General features: G+C 57.1%; 1 protein-coding gene across 5 annotated transcripts in view; it reads right to left on the bottom strand.

Moving 5' to 3' along the window:
• The window catches only part of PRRX2 (paired related homeobox 2), a 57,878-nt gene extending 36,297 nt beyond the window's left edge, over window positions 1-21,581 (bottom strand). The window contains exons 1-2 of one of the 5 annotated variants that reach the window (XM_063714476.1): window positions 20,929-21,581; window positions 2,514-2,710 (exon numbers count right to left, since the gene is read on the bottom strand). In XM_063714476.1, the coding sequence (XP_063570546.1) occupies window positions 2,514-2,710; window positions 20,929-21,187 (456 nt within the window). In that variant the 5' untranslated portion in view covers window positions 21,188-21,581. Of the gene's footprint in view, window positions 1-2,513; window positions 2,711-17,305; window positions 17,861-20,928 lie in introns of those variants that run through there. The other 4 variants (XM_054521197.2, XM_054521194.2, XM_024252486.3 and 1 more) reach the window with 4 other exon arrangements.
• Between the last annotated feature and the right edge of the window lie 532 nt (window positions 21,582-22,113).

Here is a 22,113-nt window from a genome sequence, read left to right as displayed (position 1 = left end):
CTTCTGAGCAGGTCCTGGTGTGGGGCAAGGTGAGGGAGGCACCCAGGCTGCAAAAGTAAGAGGGTCAGCTGGGTGTGGTGGCTGTAGCCTGTAATCCCAGTGCTTTAGGAGGCTGAGGTGGGAGGCTCATGCCTGTGATCCCAGAGCTTTAGGAGGCTGAGGTGGGAGAATCACCTGAGCCCAGGAGCTCAAGAACAGCCTGGGCAACACAGTAAAACTCCTTTTAAAAAAAAATTAGCCAGTATGGCAGCGTGCACCTGTGGCTAGCTACTTGGGAGGCTGAGGTGGAAGGGTCACTTGAGTCCAGGACATGGAGACTGCAGTGAGCTGTGATCGCACCACTGCACTCCAGCCTGGGCGACGCAGCGAGACCCCGTCTTAAAAACAAAACAAAAGTAAGGAGGCCTGAGTCCGGATACCTGCCCCTCATGGGCCCAGCCCTAACAGCGATGCCTCCTTGCGTCTGCTCCTGAGGGATCTCACTCCCCTCACTCTTGTCTTGACTCTGGTTCTCAGCAACACCAGGAGGGAACCTACATGCCAACCCAGGGTCTAGTTCCCAGGACCTGCCCCCTCCAGCTTCACTGGGTACCCCTGCCCCCTACGAACCCCACCCACTACAAGTCATCCTGGCCTTCCTTGTGCTCCTTGGACGCTGGTACTCTGCTACTTCCAGTCTTTGCACATGCAGATCCCGCTGGCTGGAAGACTTTTCCCACCTCTTCACAAAGCCCAACTCAGCCCTCACCTCTCTTCTTAGACAACACTTCCTGTAGGAACCCTTCCCTCACTGGTCCAGAAAGGCGTGGGGGTCTGGCCGCGTCTCCCAGCCACTCCACCATCACTAACTCAACTTGCTTACGCTGCACCAAGAACAGGGTTCCCTCTGCGCCCTCAGGGCTGTGTCAGCAGTGGCGCCTGGCACATTGTAGGTGCTCAGTAAACACTGCATGGATGAATGAATGAATGACTCACAAACCACACCCTTAAGTCTTCGGGTGCACAATACCTAAGGCCTTGGAGCTTTTTAAAGGCCCAGGAAAATGGAAGACTTGAAATTGTTTTTAGCTTAGTTCCAAAGTACAGTGAAGAAGGGAAACTGGCCGGGCGCAGTGGCTCATGCCTGTAGTCCCAGCACTTTGGGAGGCTGAGGTGGGAGGATTGCTTAAGTCCAGCAGTTCGAGACCCTCGTCTCTACAAGAAATTTAAAGAATTAGCCAGGTGGGGGTGGTGGCACATGTCACCCAGCTACTCAGGAGGCTGAGGTGGGAGGATCAACAGCACAGGAGGTCGAGGCTGTAGTGAGCTGTGATTGTGCCACTGCACTCCAGCCTGAGCAACAGAGTGAGACCTTGCCTCAAAAAAAATAAAAATAAAAAAAGGAAATGAACAAACAGTGAGTGAAATGTGGACTACCTGTGATGGCACGGCAGGCGGACCACAGTCCACCCTGCTTTTGGCTCCGCGTACTTGCCACGGTGCTTAATGTAACATGAGGGGGATGCTGCTACTGGTAGGGAGCCCTGGGCCCAGCCAGACCCCAACTTGCCCTGCTCCCTGGCCTCCCAGGCCTGTGCTTGGGACCAGGTAGGGTGGTGATGACCCCTCCACAGCTTCCTGAGCACCACTCAGCCCACGGGGCCCACCCTGGCCAGAGGTGATGCCCTCAGCACAGGGAGAGGGCAGGAGGGGCGTCAGTGGCACACTGCCTGCCCTGGTAGAGGGGACGAGATGGCGGAAGGGTGGCCCAGTGCCAACTGCCCAGGCCTCCTGGTTGCTTTGAGAGTCATGATTGGCACAGGAACCCTGGAAAGAGTTCCCTCAACTCCACTCACAAGCTGGGTGACCTTGCGAAAGCTTCTTGACCTCATCACTGAGCCTTGGCTGCCTCGTCTATAAAGCAGGCACAATAATGGTCCCTCCGTGATCAGGTGAGACAATACATGAGATGTACTTGAAGCACTGCCTGTGCTGTTTAGAGAACTCTTCCTTTATAAATGTGAGCTCTGTTACACCCAGGAGCACCACGTGGAGAGCAACCTCCCTCCATTCCCCGTCCAAGAGGTGCCAGTGAGACCCCACCCCACACAGCCCAGGCTGCGGCCAATCAGCACTCCGCTTCTCTTGGCCACTATGATTGGTTCAGAAGTGGGCAGGGACCCAATCATGGCACAGTGAGACTTTTTCGGAGATTTCTGGTTTCTTCTCTGTTGGCTGTGTGTGTGTGTGTGTGTGTGTGTGTTGTGACTGTGACTGTGTCTGTGTGTGTCTCTGTGTGTGTGTCTCCTCTACAGGAAAGGGTAAAGCCAGAGAGCGAGAACCCAGGCCCCAGTATCATTGCTTAAGCCTGGATCCAGCAGTGCCTGAAGTCCCACCCTGGATTTCTAAATTAGGCTAATGAATATATCCTAGTTTTGCTTAAGCTAGCTGGGACCAGTCTTCTACCCATCATAGGTGACAGCCTTGACTGATACAATGCCAAAGCCCAACTATACCCGTACCCTTGTCCTCACCCTGGCAGAACTAGAGTAGTGTGGCTCCCACTCCGGGAACCCTTCACTCCCAGGTCTGCGGAGAGCACAGTGCCAGAGGGACTTGTGGACCTGCCTCAGGAATCTTCTCTCCTCTGCTCCCATCGCTGCCTCCACCACATGCGGTCCAGGGTCATGGGTCCCTCTCTGGGCGAATTTGGGATGTGAGTCTCTGCAGCCTGTTGGGAGGGGCTCCTGTTAGCCACAGCCTTGTACAGGAAGAGGGTAAGGATGGGAGGGCTCTGAAGTCTGATCCTGGGCTTTAGCCTTACGTCCGCAGGTGCTGGCTGTGCAGCCTGGGGGTGGCGCTCCCGTCTCTGAGCCCCAGAGGCCCGTGCTTCTCTTCAGTGGAACTTACCAGCACTGTAGTAAATTACCTGCCTGTGTCTTTTTTTTTTTTTTTTTTTTTTGAGACGGAGTCTCGCTCTGTCGCCCAGGCTGGAGTGCAGTGGCGCGATCTTGGCTCACTGGAAGCTCCGCCTCCCGGTTTCGCGCCATTCTCCTGCCTCAGCCTCCCAAGTAGCTGGGACTACAGGCGCCCACCACTATGCCTGGCTAATTTTTTGTATTTTTAGTAGAGACAGGGTTTCACCGTTTTAGCCAGGATGGTCTCGATCTCCTGACCTCATGATCCGCCCGCCTCGGCCTCCCAAAGTGCTGGGATTACAGGCGTGAGCCACTGCGCCTGGCCTCCTGCCTGTGTCTTTATCAGTTACCTGTAAGCTCCCTAAGGGCTGGCAGGTGGATGTGTGCCCAGGGCCTGCACAGAGCAGGGGCTCTCAAGAAATATGTGCTGCAGGAAGGAGCCTCTGTTTCTCATCTGTAAAATGGAAATGTCAATATCTGTCTATAAAGATGAGGGGAGACCGTGTGTGTCCTATGCTTAGTCCGTAGTGGGGGCCTCCTAAAAGGGAGATGATTAATTATTGCTATGAAGGGGGTCCCAGGAGGGGTTCCTGGTGGGCAGTGACTTCACCCAAATAAGACTTAGTGGTGGCCTGGCAGGAACTGGCATAGTCAGAGGGAAATATATATATATATACTTTTTAGACAGAGTCTCACTCTATCACCCAGGCTGGAGTGTAGTGGCACCATCTTAGCTCACTGCAACCTTCGCCTCCCGGGTTCTAGCAATTCTCCTGCCTCAGCCTCCTGAGTACTGGGACTACAGGTGCATGCCACCATACCGGATTAATTTTTGTATTTTTAGTAGAGACGGGGATTTCACCATGTTGGTCAGGCTGGTCTCGAACTCCTGACCTCAGGTGATCCGCCCACTTTGGCCTCCCAAAGTGCTGGGATTGCAGGCATGAGCCACCGCGCCTGGCCAAGGAGGGGAAGATTGAGGGACGGGTCTGGGGTCTCCGTGGTGGTACTGGAAGACCTGAGGACGGAGCCCCTCTCTGGGGCTGTCCCTGACCCCGCCACAGGCCCAGGCTTTTGTCTGCTGTGCCAAAGACTGGGTAGGGCCAAAGATACCTGAGCTGTTTCCGGGATGGGGCGAAGCCATTGCTGAGAGAGGGATGGAGACGCTCCCTGCCCTCCTCCCTCCAGCTTCACCCTGGACCAGTCAAGAGACAAAGGAATAATCAAGTCCCTACTCTCACCAGCCCACCCCAGGGTGGGGCTAGGGGCGGAGGGATGGAGTTTTTGCCTTAATATGGAGCTAGTTTGGGTTGGGACAGTTCTCCAACCCCATGCTAGGCAGATGAGCGTCCTTGGGGGCCTGCGGTTGCCAGGGGTATGGCTGGGTCCTCAGCCCCTCCTCTCTCAGGGGCCCTCACAGGAGTTGCGAATAATAGCGATGGCAGTAATAGTAACATAGGGGGCACAGCAGTGGTGGCAGGGCCATCTGTGCCAGGACTTTGTGAAGTGCTTCCTATCTCTCTGCATCCTCACCACCCATGCCTGAGTAGGTGCTGTCACCGTCCCCACCTCAGAGACGAAGAAACTGAGGTTGAGAGAAAAGAAGCCCCTTGCCCCAGGAGCCAGGTGGGATCCATGTGACATGCTGGCCCCACTCTGGACCTCCTCTCCCTGGGGTGCCTCGGGCACAGGAGGAGGCCACGGGCGTTTGGCCAGCAGCTCCCCAGAGCTGCTTTCTTCCTAAGACCCACGCCTCCTCCTCAGGGACCAGCCTGTACCGTGGGAAGGTGGAGGGAGGAAAATTCTCGGCGCCACAGGCAGCCCTACGCTTCCAGTCACTGCTGTGGTTCCCCATTTTGAATAAAGCAGCAAACATGGGCCCATGATCCCCAGGGAGCCCAGAAGCCGCCAGGACCTGGAGGTTCTTCTACAGCGGGCTCCAAGCTGTCCCTGTGCTGAAGGAGACACATTGGCCTTTAGAGTTTCTGGAATGGGGCTCACTCCCCACACCAGGGCTCCCATCCCACACCATCTGCCCCACCCTCAGATCCACTATTCACTTTGGGTTTCCATCTGGTTCTGGTTTTGGGGGGTGGAGGGAGGGAGGGTTTGGGGAGGAGGAGAGAGGCGGCACCGGATGGAGGCAAATCCAAGACATTCACAACTTTTCTGGGTGCCCTAGACACTGGCATCTCCCCACCTGCTGCCGCATCCACAACCCCCAGGGCTGCTTTATCATCAGGGAACCTGCTTTCTTTTTTTTTTTTTTTGGAAACAGAGTCTTGCTCTGTCACCCAGGCTGGAGTGCAGTGGCATGATCCTGGCTCACTGCAACCTCCACCTCCCGGGTTCAAGCAATTCTCCTGCCTCAGCCTCCCAAGTAGCTGGGATTACAGGTGCACACCACCATGCTTGGCTAATTTTTGTATTTTTAATAGAGATGGGGTTTTGCCATACTGGCCAGGCTGATCTCGAACTCCTGACCTCAGGTGATCCACCCGCCTCGGCCTCCCAAAGTGCTGAGATTACAGGTGAGAGCCATCACACCCAACCAGGGAAACTGCTCTCTGATGGCTGCTTGGACCCCAGTGTCCTAGGCAGAAAAGAAGCCAGCACTGAAGCCAGCTCTCCCAGGGATGCCAATGACACATCGAATCCAGCTTTGCCGGAGCCCGGGGACTGGCTCAGAGTGTGGGTGCGAGTGCGTGTGCACGCTCTAAGCAGGCAGGGAGTACCCACCTGCAATGCTCCAGGCTGCAAATCTGAACGTGTCAGCCTTCCTCCCCAAAGTCGTCTTAGCCTTAGACCTTCTAGACGTTGTAATTAATCTCTAATTTGAATTTTTAACCTCAAACATCACATTATAAAAATAGTTGTGTTTTATAGACGGTATCTGCCATTATGTATGGTTACCATTTGTGCTGTGGAAAATAAAGCAAGATGCCTCCTGCACAGGAGTGGCAGTCACATCCAGCCAGAAGCTAGGTTCGGGGCAGCGGATCAGCACTGTCCTTCCAGAGAGGGGATCCCAGGTCGCCAGGCAGGGCTGGGCAGGGGAGAGGGATCTGGGTCCTGTGTGCGGGCTGGGGGCGGGGTGCTGTGCTAGGTAACTTATCTCCCTTTTGGAAAGCATGGTTAGGTACCAGCAAAGCCATGAGGCAAACTCCTGACACCCAGAACTCTGTTCCTAATCTCAGCTCCCCTTCCTGTGGGGCTTGGGGAAACCTCTCCCTCAGTTTTTCCATCTGTGAAGGGAACGTGATGGTCCTAAATGGGACATCTGCCCCTCCTCCCAGGTGTGAAGGGCGGGTGTGGGGGTGGTGGGAGAGAGAGAGAGAAACCAAATTGGTTTTTTTCCTTTTCTTTTCTTTTTTTTTTTTTTTTTGAGATGGAGTCTTGCTCTGTCACCCAGGCTGGAGTGCAGCGGCATGATCTCAGCTCACTGCAACTTCCGCCTTCCAGGTTCAAGCGATTCTCCTGCGTCAGCCTCCGGAGTAGCTGGGATTCCAGGTGCACAACACCATGCCCAGCTAATTTTCGTATTTTTAGTAGAGACAGGGTTTCACCATGTTGGCCAGGCTGGTCTCGAACTCTTGACCTCAGGTGATCCACCCTTCTCAGCCTCCCAAAGTGCTGAGATTACAGGCATGAGCCACCGTGCCTGGCTAAACTGGTGTTTACTGAGCACTCTTCAGGGGCGAGGCAGGCGTAAAGCTAAGCCCCTACCTGCCTGGTCTTACCGCCTCCTCTGAGCAGCCCAAACCCCAGGTAGTATTATGATGATCATTTTGCAGGTGAGGAATTTGAGGCTCAGAGACATGAGTGCTTTGCCAAGATCACCCAGCAAGTGGAGCTGAGGTTGGGCCAGAATCTCCACAGCAGAGCCGGGCCACTTCCCAGTGTGTCCTGTCCCTGGGAAAAGGAGGCCCTGGAGGGGTACCCTTGGGAGCTCTCTGGAGCTGGCTCTACGTTTCTCTGTCTGCGTCACCACTGAGCTGCATGGGGACAATAGGGGCTGCCCCTGCCCTAGCCTGCCTGCCTGGGTCAGGGATCACCTCTGGTTTCGTTCAACAGCCCCTGCTCCAGCGTTATGGAACCTTCTTACCTTTCCCTTCATAAACAGGCCTGGAGAGGCTGGGTAAGGTCACAGTCAGCCCAATCCAGGGACTCCAGGTCGGCAGGGGTGGGTAACAGACCACAGTCAAGAGCCCAAGGCCTGGTGCCCCCACGTACTTACTGTGTAACTTGGCTTCCTGGGCCTCAGTTTCCTCACCTGGAAAATGGGGTCATAAAACCGCCTGCCTTCTAGAATGTTTGAAAGGTTTAATGAGATGATCCATGCAGAGGGTGTAGCACTTAGCAGGTGCACAATAAATGGTCCTGTTGGATCGTGGGGCCGACGATGATGGAGATGGGACCTCACAGCCACCTCCCCCCTGCCACTGTCACCCAGCTCAACTGTCCCGACTCTGCAGCAGCACCCTGGACTCCCTCCATTCCTTGTGGAATACAGGATTCAAGGTCAGATAGCCTGGGATGGCCTTCCTTCCTCATCTTGTGAACAAAGCTTCCATCCCAGGGCCGTCACGCACTTGGGACACACAGACCTGGTCCTGGGTCCCTGACACCATGAATTCATCACCAGCCATAGCTGCCCAGTGCCTGGCCATCTGCACCCCCTTCCCCGCCTCCCCGATTGGTGCTGCCGTCCTGCACGTGGTGGACTTGGCTCTAAACAGCTCCCGGAGCTTTCCCCCCCTGGCTTAGGATCTGGGCTTCTCAGGCAGTGCAGGTCTCACAGCAGCTGGGCCAGAGGCAGCCAGGGCTGGGGGCAGCCAGTCAGGGGCTTGTGGTCAGCTCCTTTGGAGACTGGGACAGCCCAGCGAGCTCTGGGCAACTGAGACACAACTGTCATCCCCATATCAGACACTGGCTTCCCATGTGACCGGAAGAGATGCTCACTGAGAGAGCCCCCAGAGAGGGCCGGAGTCAGTGGCCACTCTGGACACTCACAGACACACAGAACGCATCCCCACTGCTCTTAATACAAAAGTCACACATCCCAAACAAGGTCTGCCAGATCACAGGCCCCCATCGTGCTCTCTCCCACCCTTTCTGCTCCAGAACAGCCATGCTCTTTCCAACTCGGAGCCTTTCCGTCTGCTGTTTCCTCCACCTAGCGTGCCCTCCCTGACCTCCTCTACTGGACAACTCCACTCATTCTTGAGGTCCCTTCTGAAATTCTGTTTCCTCCAGGAAGCCTTCCCTGAACCTCCAGACAATGTAGGGGCCCCATTGTGTGTTGTCATAGCATCCAGCATGTCTCCTTCACACCAAGGACCACAGCTCCCTTGTTTCCTGCAGGGGCCCCTGTGCCTGGCCAGGGCCTGGCGTGCAGTAGGTGCTCAACGATATTTGTGGAAGGAGAGAAGCGTTAACAGAATGCCTCCCCGACTTTTCCTCCCTTGACAGAGAAACCAGCCCCTTGAAAAAGCCGCCCCCTAGGCTGGGCACAGTGGCTCACGCCTGTAACCCCAGCACTTTGGGAGGCTGAGGCAGGCGGATCATCTGAGGCCAGGAGTTCAAGACCAGCCTGGCCAACATGACAAAACCCCATCTCTACTAAAAATACAAAAATGTGCCAGGCATGGTGGTATGTGCCTGTAATTCCAGCTACTCGAGAGGCTGAGGCAGGACAATCACCTGAACCCTGGAGGCGGAGGTTGTAGTGAGCCGAGATCCTGCCTCTGCACTCCAGCCTGGGCGACAGAGTGAGACTCCGTCTCAAAAAAAAAAAAAAAAAAAAAAAGAAAGAAAGAAAAAGCAGCCGCAGCCTTAAATTTGCTGCAACAGCAACAGTTTTCTTTAAACAGCAACCCTGCTTTCGGCTGGTATTAGATCTTTGCCTTTTCTTTCTTCCTTCCCAGTGAAACCAGAGTAGTCCGTTTTTACTTCTTGTCTCTAGCAATTTCCCGCTTTAAGCCCTGACACTCTCCTCCCCCAGGGATGTGGTGGTGGGGCGGCCCGCTCTGCGGGAAAGGCTGGCCTTCCAATTAAAACATGATGTCTCTAGGAAACATGAGCTTCCCTAAGGCAAGGGCCCCTCCCTGGTCACCCCCCTCCCCATCACAGCAAGGCCTGGAGCCTCCCCGCCTGACCATGCCACCGCCCAGTGTCTGCATGGGTGTGTCCCTGCAAACGGGGGGCTTGGAGGGGGGCCTTCCTCAGGACACTGCAGAGGTCTCCAGGCGGGAACCGGGAGGTGGGGAGGAACCCCCCATCCCTCCTGGGCCCCCGCCAGAGGCAGAGCCTAGGCTGCTTCTAGCAGGAGAACCCCGCGAGGCTCCTTGGCCATCTGAGGCACCGGCGTGAGGTGGCCAGTGTGATACCTGGGCTCTGGGGATCACTGCGTATTTCCTAGGTCAAGTCACTTTATCCTTCTGAGCCTCGGTTTCCTCGCCTGTAAGATGAGGATAAAGCTTCACCTCTCTCATGAGGCTGCTGAGTGATTCAGTGAGAGGCTCTGCATAAATCCTAGAGCTCGGAGACTGGCAGATGGTAAGAACGGGATCGCTGGGGGCACTTTGTGCTGAGATTATGCCCTTTGGGACCAGGGCCGGCTTGTTCACTGGGATTTTCTCAGCACCATGCCTCAAAACAACACGCACATGCGCTGAACAAATGAGCAAATGAGGAGAATCCTATGCAGTTTTCTTGCAAGCAAAATGCAGAGCAGGATCTTGGTGGCAAGTGGGGAGGCACGGAGTTTAACATACAGTTTCTTAGGGGGAAGGCAAAGGGGTCTCTTTTCTGTGGCTTCATCATGAGGGGAAATGAAACAAAATGCCCATTTGTCTTTCTTCCCAACTTAGGGAGGTTTTCTCTGGATTTTTCTCCCTAGCCTAGGATGCAGCCCTTCCTTCTCCAGGTTTGAGGACAGAGCCCCTCTGAGCTGCAGGGATCACGCTTCGGCTTCTGGGGAGGCTCCGGGTCTCCCAGCACCCACACTTGGAATGATGTCTGCATCTGGAGGCCCCTCTGGCTTCCAAGCCCGCAGGGTTAGTGGTGGGGGCCTCAAGGGGTTGCCTGGCCTCAGTGAGGGCTAGGGAGCTCACCCTCTGCATCAGCTGTGGACTGGATGCCGTCTGAGGGCAGGGGCTGGTTCAGACCCACTTCTGAATGCCTCAGTCCCTGCTTCACAGTGTCCTGAAAGCACATGGGCTGTGGCCTCTCCACCCCGTGTAACCTTGGGCAAGTCACTTAGCATCTCTCAGCACCGGGTTCCTCAGCTGTAACCACGATCACAGATACTCTTTATTCCGAACACTGTCTGGCTGCCTGCTGAGAACTCCACTTCCATCATCTCCCAAATCCTTAAAACCTCCCTGCAAGAAGGTGTGACTCTTGTCCTCCCCAGATGACAAATAAGGAGCTTGGAGAGAAACTAGCCACTGTCCCTCAGCGGGCCAGAGGCGGGGCTGGAGCTCAAGATCTGGCCGTTGCTTCCCATGTTCTTGGCCATGCCACCCCTGATTCCCACCGTCCCAGGGCCCAACCCCTTGCCAACAGACCCTCAGACATAGGCTCTCAGCAAGGAGGCAGGTGAATGACTGAGCAGGAGGAAGGACAGAAGGAGAAGGAGACTCCCAGGTCCCAGAGGGTGCAGACGGAGGCCTGGAGAAACGGGAGGGTGCCAGACATTCTACACCACCTGGGGTGGGGGCAGCCTCCACCTGAGGCTGAGTTGCCCGTCGGCTGCCCACTGACTGGACCGGCTGCCTGAGGCACCATCTTGAGAGCATTAGGGGCTGCTGTTAACAGCTGTTTTCTGTTACGTGTTATTTGTTAGTCTAATGAAAGGAGGTGCACTGGCTTTCAAGACCTCGGCGTTCTGCGGGGTTTTATATGGGAGGCCCGCGCAGAGCTCTGGCGGCGAGAGAGGCCGCGAGGCCCCTGCCAGGCGCGCCCGCCCGGCGGCTCCCGCTTTGATTCCGAGGTTTGCAGCCATCCGCGTGGTAATTCCAGCTCTGGTTAAATGTCATTTTTAATAACGCCATCTCTGGCGTGTAAACGTCTGCGCCCACGGCAAGAAGGGAGGCCAGCGACGGGGAGACCAGCAGTGGGGGAGGACAGACAGGGAGGCGGGGGTGGGGGCAGGAGGACAAAGTCTGGGGCAAGGCAGCCGCCCCCTGGGGGCAGTGGATCCCCATCCCCAAGGGAGCCCTTTGAGGGGACCCCATGGTGGAGGGAGGGTAGCAGGAGGGCAGGAGGTACCGGCAGGATGCCAGGAGGGGGCTTGTCCAGTGGCTCCAGCTCAGCAGGGGTGCTTTTGACTGCCCCCCTACACCCCAACCCTGGCCACCGAAGCTAGAGGGGGTCAGGATGCTGGTGAGGGAGAGATAGGAATCGTCCCTGTCACATCACCCCTGCATTCCAACCCCCTCGGCTGCCTTGGGCTGGTACTCAGTAGGTGCTCAATGGATGCTGGTGGATGGTCGAGAGCAAATACTTCCTCCTACACCCGGCAGTGCAGCTTCGGCACAAAATCCAGTCCCTGGGGATGCTGGGGCTTAGCCTCAGCGCAGCCCCCTCCCTCTCCTGTATACTGGACACTTCCGGGCTCTTCCAGGTCCAGAGCCAGCCTTGTGCATCCTGCAGCAGCTCTGCCCGGCCTCTCCATCCCGAGAGGACCGCTTTCCACTCGGGTAAACTGAGGAGGGTGATGGAGGCAGAGTCAGCTCTGGGAAGAAGCCCGCAGCAGGGTACAATAATCGCTAGGCAGGGGGCTATTGAATGCAGATGCACAGGCCCAGGCTCCGAGTCTGATCCGGTGGGTCAGGGTGGGACCTGGGAACACGCACCAGCTCCCTGGGTGATTCTAATGCAGTGACTCCTGAGACCACACTAAATATGTCCATAAACAAATGTCCAACCTTCTTGTCTTGCAGATGGGGACACGGAGGCTCAGACCAGCCACAGGGTGTGTCTCAAGCTGTAGAGCTGGGCAAGGCGAGGCAGGAACCCCATGTCCTGACTCCTAGTCTGGGGCCCCTCTCACTGCGTCTTGGGCAGCAGTGTTACAGGAGGTCACCTGCCCTCACCTTGTCAAATCTCAAGCAACTGAGGTGTTCACTCAGCTCTGGCGGTGGGGGGTGGGGGTCCCTCTGTGGAAGTTTCCAGTCCTCACAGCCTGGGCCTCCTTCTCTGTCATTATCTCACTCCCAAGCCTTCTCCAAAGACTATGAGTTTTGCAGCCCACAGCCTGTTGCCCGGTCCCCAATCCTACAGGCCTCAGCTCCTTGGCTGCTCCATGACCCGTTGCCCCCACTCACTCCTAGCCCCTCCTACCGCCCCCAAACTGGAAGGTCCAGGCTGCCCATCCCACGCACAGAAAAGCAGAATCAATCACAGAGATAAACCAAAATAATATCTTCCAGAGCCTGCTTCATTTTTAGGACACAAGAAAAGATATCATTAGCCATCAAGGGCCCCATGTGGACCCATTCTGTCATCTTGGGGGCCCCCCAGAGCCTGGCTGGGCACAAACAGCTTCCGTGATGTGGAAGGGACACAGAGCAGGGCGGCTGGACCCGGGCTCAGGGCAGCGAGAGCAACCGGCGACCCCGCGCTTTCTGGGTCTCATAACAACCTCTGCTTCCAGGACTTGGTGCGATTCCGTGGCTCCTGGGTTCTGGCCAGAGTGGGGTGTCCCAGCAAGTCCATGCTCCTTGGGAGGGGCAGCCATGGCCAGCTCTGCCTCTCCCAGGCTGGGGATGCTCTGCCACCTGCCCCCCTGCCCCGTGTCACCTCCCTACCTGCTGGATGCTGACCGCCGGGCACCCCATTTCTTCATCTGCTCAGTGTGGGAGCCCGTGAGATAACTTCCCCAACCTCCCTCTGTCTAAACAGGAAGCTCCCACGACTCTCTCCTACTCACCACCTCGCAAAAGGCACTTAACCCTTGGCCCACACAGGTGCAGATGTGTCTGCCCATCTACTCTCCAGCCGCTGCAGCCGCCCTGACTACTAACAGCCAGGGCTCCATCAGGGCGCCGGGCTGGAACCCTCATGATGAGGGGTATGTTTGTGCCTGGTGTGTGTGTGTGTGTGTGTGTGTGGCATGGAAGGTGTGGGTCTGTGTGTGTCTTTGTGTCTGGGAGTCTGGGAAAGCCAGACCATGTGGTTCCCAAATGCCAGCCTAGGACAAAGTTTTCACTGACAAAATGAGAAAAATAGGGGCAATGAGTGAGCTTTTTATGAAGCTAAATGAAGTCAATTTTGGGAACCTTTGTTTGTTTGTTTGTTTCGTTTTTTTATTTTTTGAGACAGGGTCTTGTTCTGTTGCCCAGGCTGGAGTGCAGTGGTGTGATCACAGCTCACTGCAGCCTCGAACTCCTGGGCTCAAGGGATCCTACTGTCTCAGCATTCCGAGTAGCTGGGGCTACAGGTGCATGCTACCATGTCCGGCTGATTGTTTTTAATTTTTATTTTTTGTAGAGGCAAGGTCTTGCTACATTGCTCAAGCTGGTCTTGAACTTTTGGTCTTAAGCAATCCTCTGGCCTCAGCCTCCCAAAGTGCTAGGATTACAGGCTTGAGCCACCTTGCCCAGCCAAGAACCTTTCTTTACTCAGAGATGAAGATACTAAAAGGTTCTTTCTTGGATGAAAGGGTGGGGACATAAGGGCTGTGAGTAAATGGCTTTTCTTGGCAAATCTTTAACACTGTCCACTGTATGCCAGTTCCTCTCAGTTACTGGAAATTTTACTGGACTTGAAAACTGGAAGTTTGGGAACCACAGACCGGCAGTGGAACTCAAGGATTGACACATTATAGGTGTTCGGAAAATGACTGTAGAATGAGTGAATGAATGAATGAATGAATGAATGAACAAGTGTGGGAGCTGGGGATGGAGGGGGAAAGGGAACCTGTCCTATCGCTGTTACACAGAGACAGGGACCCTCCACAGCTCTCGTGCATCCGGGCAGCTGGAGACAGGTGAGGGAGGCCGTTCCAGTTGTTTCTGGGCAGGAGGGGAAGGGCATCCCCTCCACACTCCCACATCAAACACCCCAGCCCTGGGCAGTCCCCACTCTCCAGGCCCGACCCATCTCCCTCACACTTGGGACGTGACCCAGGCCAGGTTGCTGGAGATATTGAGGAGAACCCCCCCAACCCCGGGCCACCTCACAGCCCCCTGAATGCAGCCCGCGCCTGCCTGGGGGTGGACATCCCCGGTCAGGCCACCCCAGCATTCCCGGGAGCCAGGGGCAGCTTCGGGCAGTGGTGGAGGTCAGGGGCTTTGGAACAGGAAGGCCAGGCTGGAATCTTACAGGAATGGGAACGGTGTGACCTTCACCTCACACCTCAGTTTCCCTCTTCATAAAATGGGCTTCACACGGCTGGCAGGAGGACAACTCCAATGAGGCCTGTGATGCCCCAGCTGACATGCAGAGCACACAGCTGCTGTGCCCACGAGGCTTCCTGGACACTCTCACCACGTCCCCTCACGCCTTCCTTCAGCCCCACCATGGCCACCCCCTTCTGCTCCACTGGTGCAGCCTCTGGCCCAGGGTGGCACACTGCTGTAGGGTATGTTCAGGCAAGCACTGGGTCCCCTTAAATCACCCCCAAGGTCCCCTTCCACCCTGGGTGCGCCACTGTCCTTTAGGGTCTAGGAAACCACGGAAGTGCCCCAAGTTCTGCCGCGTCCAGCCTGACCCCACATCCTTGCCCGGGACAAGCCACCCCAAACCTTCCTTCCTGGCCCCACTCACTCAGAAACGCCTAACATATGCACGGAGCCCGTTCTGTGCGAGTGACCGGGAAACCTCGTGGGCACAGCAGCCGTGTGCTCTGCCTGTTGGCTGGAGCATCACAGGCCTCATTGGAGTTGTCCTCCTGCCAGCCATGTGTGAAGCCCATTTTATGAAGAGGGAAACTAAGGGGTTAGGTCAAGGTCACACCGTTCCCATTCCTGTAGAAGAAGAAGAGCCCATTCTGTGCCACCCCTCAGGGCCTGTCCCTCCCACCCGCTTTAGTCCCCAACAAGCCTCAGCCAGAATCTCCCCAACAGCCAGGCGAGCTCCCCTTCCCTGACTCCTCCAGCCCAAGGACTGTGCAGGAGAGGGAGGCCTGGACTTGTGATCCAAAACCAAATCCCTCCCCTCCTTTCCCAGCTGTGAGGCTTTGGGCAGGTTGCTTTGCCTGTCTGGGCCTCTGAAATATAGGGATGGCATCATCAGCCTCGCCTGACTCATGGGCCCTCAGAGAGCATCTCCAGGAGCTGCGGTGGAGATGCTTTGCTGAGCAGATACTATGAACTAGGCATGGTACCCAGAACCCTCATCCACTCAGGGCTCGCCACACCCTATGAGGGATACCACAGCCCTTGTTCCTATCCCACAGATGGCAACACTGACTCGCAGGGTTCTTTTCAGGCCTCAAGGGAGGTGTGTAAGCCGGCGCTGTCACTACTGCTCCAAGCTACTTTTCTGGAGTTTTCTGGGAGGGGACAGTGGTGGCTCCAGCCTGTTGAGTTTCTGCTCACAGAGAAGGGCGAGCCGGTCTAAGCCCCCTGTGCCAGGCCCCCAAGCTCCACCCAGATGATCTACTGGACAGAGGAGCAAGAGGTCCTGGAACCACGAATAATGAACCAACCCTTCCTGGCGAAAAGAAGGCCGAGATGCAGGCCACTGTCCCGCCCCAGCCACGCTGGGAGGCCCAGCAGTTCCCAAACGGAAGGCCCCCTGGGCACTCAGCCTCTCACTCACTCCTCCTCCCTCGCTGCTCCCCGGCTCCTGCTGAGACATGGACATCTGAGGGTCCAGGCACCAGGTCCAGCTCAGACCCAGGCTCAGAGACCCCACATCCTGGGGAGACACGCCCATCATCGGTTTCCTAAGCCTGAGTCAAATCATCATCTCAGTCGGGAGGGCCTCCCAACCCTTGTATGCCATCTCCCACTGTTCAGGTGGCGAACAAGGCACAGAGAGGGGACATGACACCCCCAAGGTCACACACCGAGAGGATGGCAAAAGCAAGGACCCCAACTGGAATATCCCAGCCCCCGAACAAATGCTCACTGACTGCATGACTCCCCTTGTCCCAGGAAATAGAGAAAGGAGAAGGAAGGGGAGAGGGGAGGGGAAGGAACGCAAGCTGCCTTTCAAAGGCTGGGCTCCCAGGAAATAGAGAAAGGGGAAGCAAGGAGAGAGGGGAGGGGAAGGAACGCAAGCTGTCTTTCAAAGGCTGGGCTCTGAAGGGACCCCTTTGTCTCTTCCTCCAAAGCCTGGCTCTGGTCTTGTGATGATGCCCTGTTTCAGCATCAGTTACAGGGAGGCCGGTTAAAAACCGAAGTCAGCCGTGCAAAACAGTATTATGGTCCCTTAACACATTTAAAGGTAGGGCTGGGCACGGTGGCTCACACCTGTAATCCCAGCACTTTGGGAGGCCGAGACAGGCGGATCACCTGAGGTCAGGAGTTCAAGACCAGCCTGGCCAACAAGGCGAGACGCTGTCTCTACTAAAAATACAAAAATTAGCCAGGTATGGTGGCACACACCTGTAATCCTAGCTACTTGGGAGGCTGAGGCAGGAGAATCACCTGAACCCAGGAGGCGGAGGTTGCAGTGAGCCAAGATCGCACCACTGTACTCCAGCCTGGTCGATGGAGCAAGACTCCGTCAAAAAATAAAAAATAAAAAAAATTAAAGGTAGAACTACCATAGAATGCAGCCATTCCAACGCTGACTAGATATCCAAAATCATTAAAAGCAGGGACTTGAACAGATAGTTGTACATCCATGTCCACAGCGGTGCTGTTCACAGTAGATGGGAACAACCCACATGTCTGTAGATGGGTGAACGGATACAATGTGGTCCATCCGTACAGTGGAATGTGATTCAGCCTTCAGAAGGAAGGAGACTCTGACGCATGCTACATGGGTGAGCCCTGTAGACGTCACACTAAGTGAAATAAGACAGTCACAGAAGGGCAAATACTGTAGGATTCCACTTATATACGAGATCCCTAGGGTAGTCAAATCTACAGAGACAGGAAGCGGACTGCTGGGTGCCAGGGGCTGGGGGAGGGGGAATGCGTGTTCAAGGGGGTGCAGTTTCAGTTTGGGAAGATGAGAAGGTTCTGGAGATGGATGGTGGTGGCGGCTGCACGACAATGTGAATGGATTTAATGCCACCGGACAGCATCCTTGTAAATGGTGAAAATGGTCAATCTGATGTTAGGCGTCTTTTACCGCAATAAAAAATAATTGAAGGTAGGTCTGCCAGTCTCTTAACTCAGTCTCTTAACTCAGGCCCCACGCTGAGCCCTGGGGATCCCCACCACAAACCAGACTCACCCCTATTAACAGATGCACCGACAGCCCCCCAAGGGCTCCCACCTCACCCTGCCTTGTCCTGTGCCTTAGATGCAAGCACTTCATCTTCCCAAATCTCTGGAAAGTGAATCCACGTGGGATCCCAAGGTTTCTCCTGCAGTGAATCCTGGGGTTTTCCAAAGCAGGTACCAGCCCTGAGCACTGGTCGCCCAGCCTTCCCTGGCCAGAGGCCTCACCCCTGCCTGGCTCTAGGGGCTTTGTTTATTTTCCCAGTGTGTCCACGTCCCTGTTTCCGCCCTGCCCACAGGAGGGAATGCTTTAGAGAAAATCTCAGTTATTAATGTGGTTTCTTTTGTTGTAAGTCATTGCAAAGGCAGCAAACCAGGGTTTGTTTTCCTAACGTGCTTGGCATAGCTCAGGGCCTGGTGCAGCCCTCAGCATTTGACTAGGGAGGAAGGAACCCGTGACCCTGGTTTGTTCTGAGTCACTGGCGAAGCCACAGTCTTCCTGGCCATTTCTGGAGGGAGCCTGGTCTTAGAAAGTCATTGGCAGTAGCGGGCTTTATCTACTGGTGGCTTTGTGCAAACAAAAATTTTTAAATTAAAAGAAAAAAAAAGTTTGAGCCTGCTATCCCAGCAGATTGAACACATATTAATTCCTAACTCATTGGTGTCCCCCATTAACCCTTTTCTTTCTTTCTTTCCTTCCTTCCTTCCTTCCCTTTCTTTCCTTCCTTCCTTCCTTCTTTCTTTTCTTTTCTTTCTTTCTTTCTTTTTTTCTCCTGCCTCAGCCTCCCGAGTAGCTGGGATTATAGGTGCCTGCCACCGCACCTCTAATTTTTGTAGTTTTAGTAGAGACGGAGTTTCACTATCTTGGCCAGGCTGGTCTTGAACTCCTGACCTTGTGATCCAACTGCCTCAGCTTCCCAAAGTGCTGAGATTACAGGCGTGAGCCACTGCACATGGCTAACCCTTATTTTTCTAATGGGGGCACTCTCTCTTTGGTGCCATTTCTTTCTTTTCTTTCTTTTTTTTTTTTTTGAGATGAAGTCTCATTCTGTTGCCCAGGCTGGAGTGTGCAGTGGTGCAATCTTGGCTCACTGCAACCTCCGCCTCCCAGGTTCAAGGGATTCTCCTGTCTCAGCTTCTCCAGTAGCTGAGATTACAGGCATGCACCACCACGCCCGGTTAATTTTGTATTTTTAGTAGAGATGGGGTTTCACCATGTTAGCCAGACTTGTCTCAAACTCCTGACCTCTAGTGATCCAACCACCTCAGCCTCGCAAAGCACGGGGGTTACAGGTGTGAGCCACCGCCCCCGGCCAGACCATCTTTCTTTGGACCTGAAAACAACTCCAAGAGCCACAGGAGGTGGCTCCAAGCATGTCTGGATCCCTGGTGAGGGGACTGGGCTCCTATATGTCCAGGACTGGAGGATGATGCCGCAGCCCAAGACCCAGCCCACTGGCCTGGCGTCTGCAGTCCCAGTAAGCCCAGCAAGGTTTGGCTGCCCACTTTCAAAGGGTCGAGGATGGAGAAAGAGGGATCCCATTTCCCCCACCTTTGGAGCCTTCAGGACTTGGGAGTCCACAGCAAGTGCCAGTGGTGGGGCCGCCTGACCCAGAGGGATGAATTGGAAACTGGCGCCTGCCCTGCAGTCCCCTCTCTCCACCTTCTGCCTGTAGACCCAGATCCAGGCCACATCCCGGGCGGAGCCCAGGGACTCTCCCTGCCAGGGCTCCATCGTCCTCAGGGCAGAGCTAGGCAGCTTCCAAGACAGGGGCCAGCCCACGAGCGCCTCCTGGAGCCTGGCCCAGACGCTACCCCACATGATCCCACACCCAGTGTGTCCCAAGCATGCCTGGGTACTCCCAGTGTGCCAATGCCCCTTCTTAGGAGAAGGCCTGGAGGCCTCACGGGCTCTCCAGGAGGGTGGCTAGCCCCAGGGAGCTGCTGGGGAGACCCAATGCACACCCAGCTGCCCAGAGGCTGCCAAGGGCCTTGTCTAGGCGCCCACATACCCAGCTGACACTAGCTGTTCTGGGATCTCCGGGAAAAGCCGCCACCGGAGACCTCCAGCACTGTGTCCGGGAGAAGCACGGCCTTCCCTGGCTGTCCCCACAGCAGGGGTAGGGCAGAAATGGGCATGCCGTCCCCTGGCCAGGACTGCAGTACGAGACACCCTGGCCCCCTTCCTTCTCTCCTCACCCCTCTCTCCTCTCCTTTCCTTCCTCTTCCTCTGTCTCTCCTCCCTCTCTCTCTCCTTTCCTTGCCTTCTCCTTTTCTTCTTTCCCTTCCCCTTCAAGTTGTTCCTCCTTCTCTTCCCAACCCCTAGAGTCTCCCTTCATCAGGGTAAAACCGGGACCTCTCCTCTATCCTGGGGTTGGAGGACCGACTCAGAGCCGCTGAGGTCCTCAAATGACCTTGGGCCGGCACGGCATTCTCCCAGCACAAACCAGAGGGCACCTGCTTTCCTCCGGGCCAGAGTGGACATCTCCCTCCCCTTTTCTACTGGGGAGCTAACCCCCAACTCCTGGGAGGTCTGCTGGCTTCACACTCACCCCGGAGGGTGCAGCCAGTGGCCAGTCCACTGTGGCCAGTGAGTGGTGGCCGCTGCCATGAGGGAGCCAGTGGCTTCATCTCAGCCACAGGCTGGCAGCAGCTGGGTGCACTCAGAAGGTGCCCCGTGAAAGGCAGGCGTGTCGCAGGCGTCCTCGTGGACGCACATGGTTTCAGACTAGGCTGCAGCCACCTCTGTTTTCCCTGCACCTCCTGTCTCTGAAAAGCCAAGGAACGCAGCCACCAGCCTGGGCACCCTGAGACCTGGAGGCTGGTGCCGGGAAAAGGGTCTCCAGGGGCGGGTGGGAGGGCTGCTGGAGTCAGGCGGGCACACTTCAGGGGCCCAGAGCCCCCAGCAGGCCGGCCCATCCTCAGAGCTAGGGGACAGGGGCCTGCTTTCAGATCACCCGGCCCCCATCCTTAGTGTGTGCTGAGCCGCGAGGACTCCGGTCCTCCCCTCCCCCACTGAACCGTCCAGGGCTGAGGCCTTTGCTTTTTCTCCATCTTCTCCCCGTCCCTCCCCTTCTTACCAAGGGCTCAGGACCCTGCCATCCTGTGTCACTTTTTGAAAAAGGCCACTTGGGTGGGTTGTTTGTTTTTAAAGCCCCTTCCTGATGACCTTTGACCTCCGCAGGGGAAGAGAGGCTTGGCTGGGCCGTTCCACCGAGGCAGCTGCTCCCGGGGCAAACTGGAGGGTGGGGGTGGGCAGGCACCCTCGCCCCGCAAAGAGCCCAACTTAAGACCGAGGAGGAGCTGGGGCGGCGCTCGCTCGTGCGGGAGGGGGCGGGTTTAAAACCCCAACGTGCGGCTCAGCGGCTTTGCCCGACTCAGGTCTCTGTTTCCCCAGTTGTAACGCGGCAGCAGCCACACCCACTTCCCAGGCTGTTCGGAAGCCGAACACTGGGGAGCGAAGGCAGCGCACTTCCCCGTGGGGACGCACCCCAAGACCCGAAGAGGGTCCCCCTCCCCCAGCCCAGAGTGCTGGTCAACCGCCGCCCACCGTCACTTACACGCGCACCCAGAGGTTCTGCCGCCGACCACGCGCCCTGCATCTTCGCCCGCCCCGCGCCCCGGCCCCGGCCCCGGCCGCGGCCCCGGCCCCGCCGCCACCGTCCCTGGCCGGCCGTACTCACCGTCCTGCGGCGCCGCCTCGCTGCCGCTGCTGCCCCCGGACGGCTCCCGTGCTGCGCCCTCCCGCGCCTCGGCCCTGGCCCCGGGGCGCGCCGCCAGCCGCCCGGCCGCCGCCACCTCTTCCAGGTCCAGGAGGTGGCTCACCGAGAAGTTCTTGCGCGCCTGGGCGCAGTCTCCGGGCCCCATCGCGGGTGGAGGCGGCGGCGGCCCCGGGCCCAGCGCCGGCTTGTCCAGGGCGAAGGCGGCGGCCGCGCTGTCCATGCCCGCGAGCGGCGCCGGGGGGGCCGGCGGGGGTCTCGGGCTCGGGTCCGAGGAAGGGTCGCGGGCGCGGGTCGGAGCGAGAGCCCCGGCCGCCCCGCGCTCTGCCCAGCTCCCGCCGCCTCCTAGCCTCGCGGCCCGCCCGGCGCTGACGTCGGGGAAACAAACTTTCCGCCCTCCCCTTCTCAGCCACGGCCGCTCGCTCCGGAGCCGCTGGTGCACGCGCTGCGCCGGCCACACGCCCCTTCTTGAAGCAAACCTCGCCCCCCGTCCTCTCCTCCGCCCTCTCCTCCCCGCGCGCCTCGCCCGCTCCCACCCCGGCTGCTGGCGCTGGGGGCGGGGAAGGGGTGTCCTCCCTTCACCCTCCCCACCCACTTTTTAGGGAGTGGGAGGTTCCGTGTTTTGTCGTTTTCCATCCCCCAAGTGTCTGGGAGGTGATGGCAGAGGGATTCCCCCCCTCCCTTTACAATCGCCTCCGCAGGTGGAGGGGGCGGCCCAGAGACGGCGGGGAAGCGCCCCCCACTCCCAGCTCCAGGCTCACTCCCCTCAGCGCCCCCAACAACGGCCCCGCCCGCCCGCGCTGGCCGACAGAGCTCTGTGCACACCACCCGCCCCAAGGCTGTCTCTCCCAGCAGGCAGCGCATCCTCAGGCTCCTGGGGTGTACGCGACCCCTCACCCCGCCTCTCCCCCACTGCTCCCTGCCAGGTCCCCCCCACACACCCACACACCCGGTGCCCACCCCCAGGAGGCCCCAGGCCCTTCCCCAAGGAAAACCAAGCGGGGAGGCAGGCGCTTCGCTGCAGAATTCCTGGCGCACACACAGAGGACAGCCAGCCTGAGACGGGTGACAAGAAAGAGAGAGGCAGACTTAGGTGTCCGCTCTTGTTTCTGTTTTGTTTTTCAATGAAAGCACAGAAAAGATGTGCGG

Source organism: Pongo abelii, chromosome 13 (assembly GCF_028885655.2).
Source record: "Pongo abelii isolate AG06213 chromosome 13, NHGRI_mPonAbe1-v2.0_pri, whole genome shotgun sequence".
Lineage (NCBI taxonomy): Eukaryota > Metazoa > Chordata > Mammalia > Primates > Hominidae > Pongo > Pongo abelii.
The sequence above is the reverse complement of the archived record's forward strand: the minus strand, read 5'-3'. Positions and strand labels throughout refer to the sequence as shown.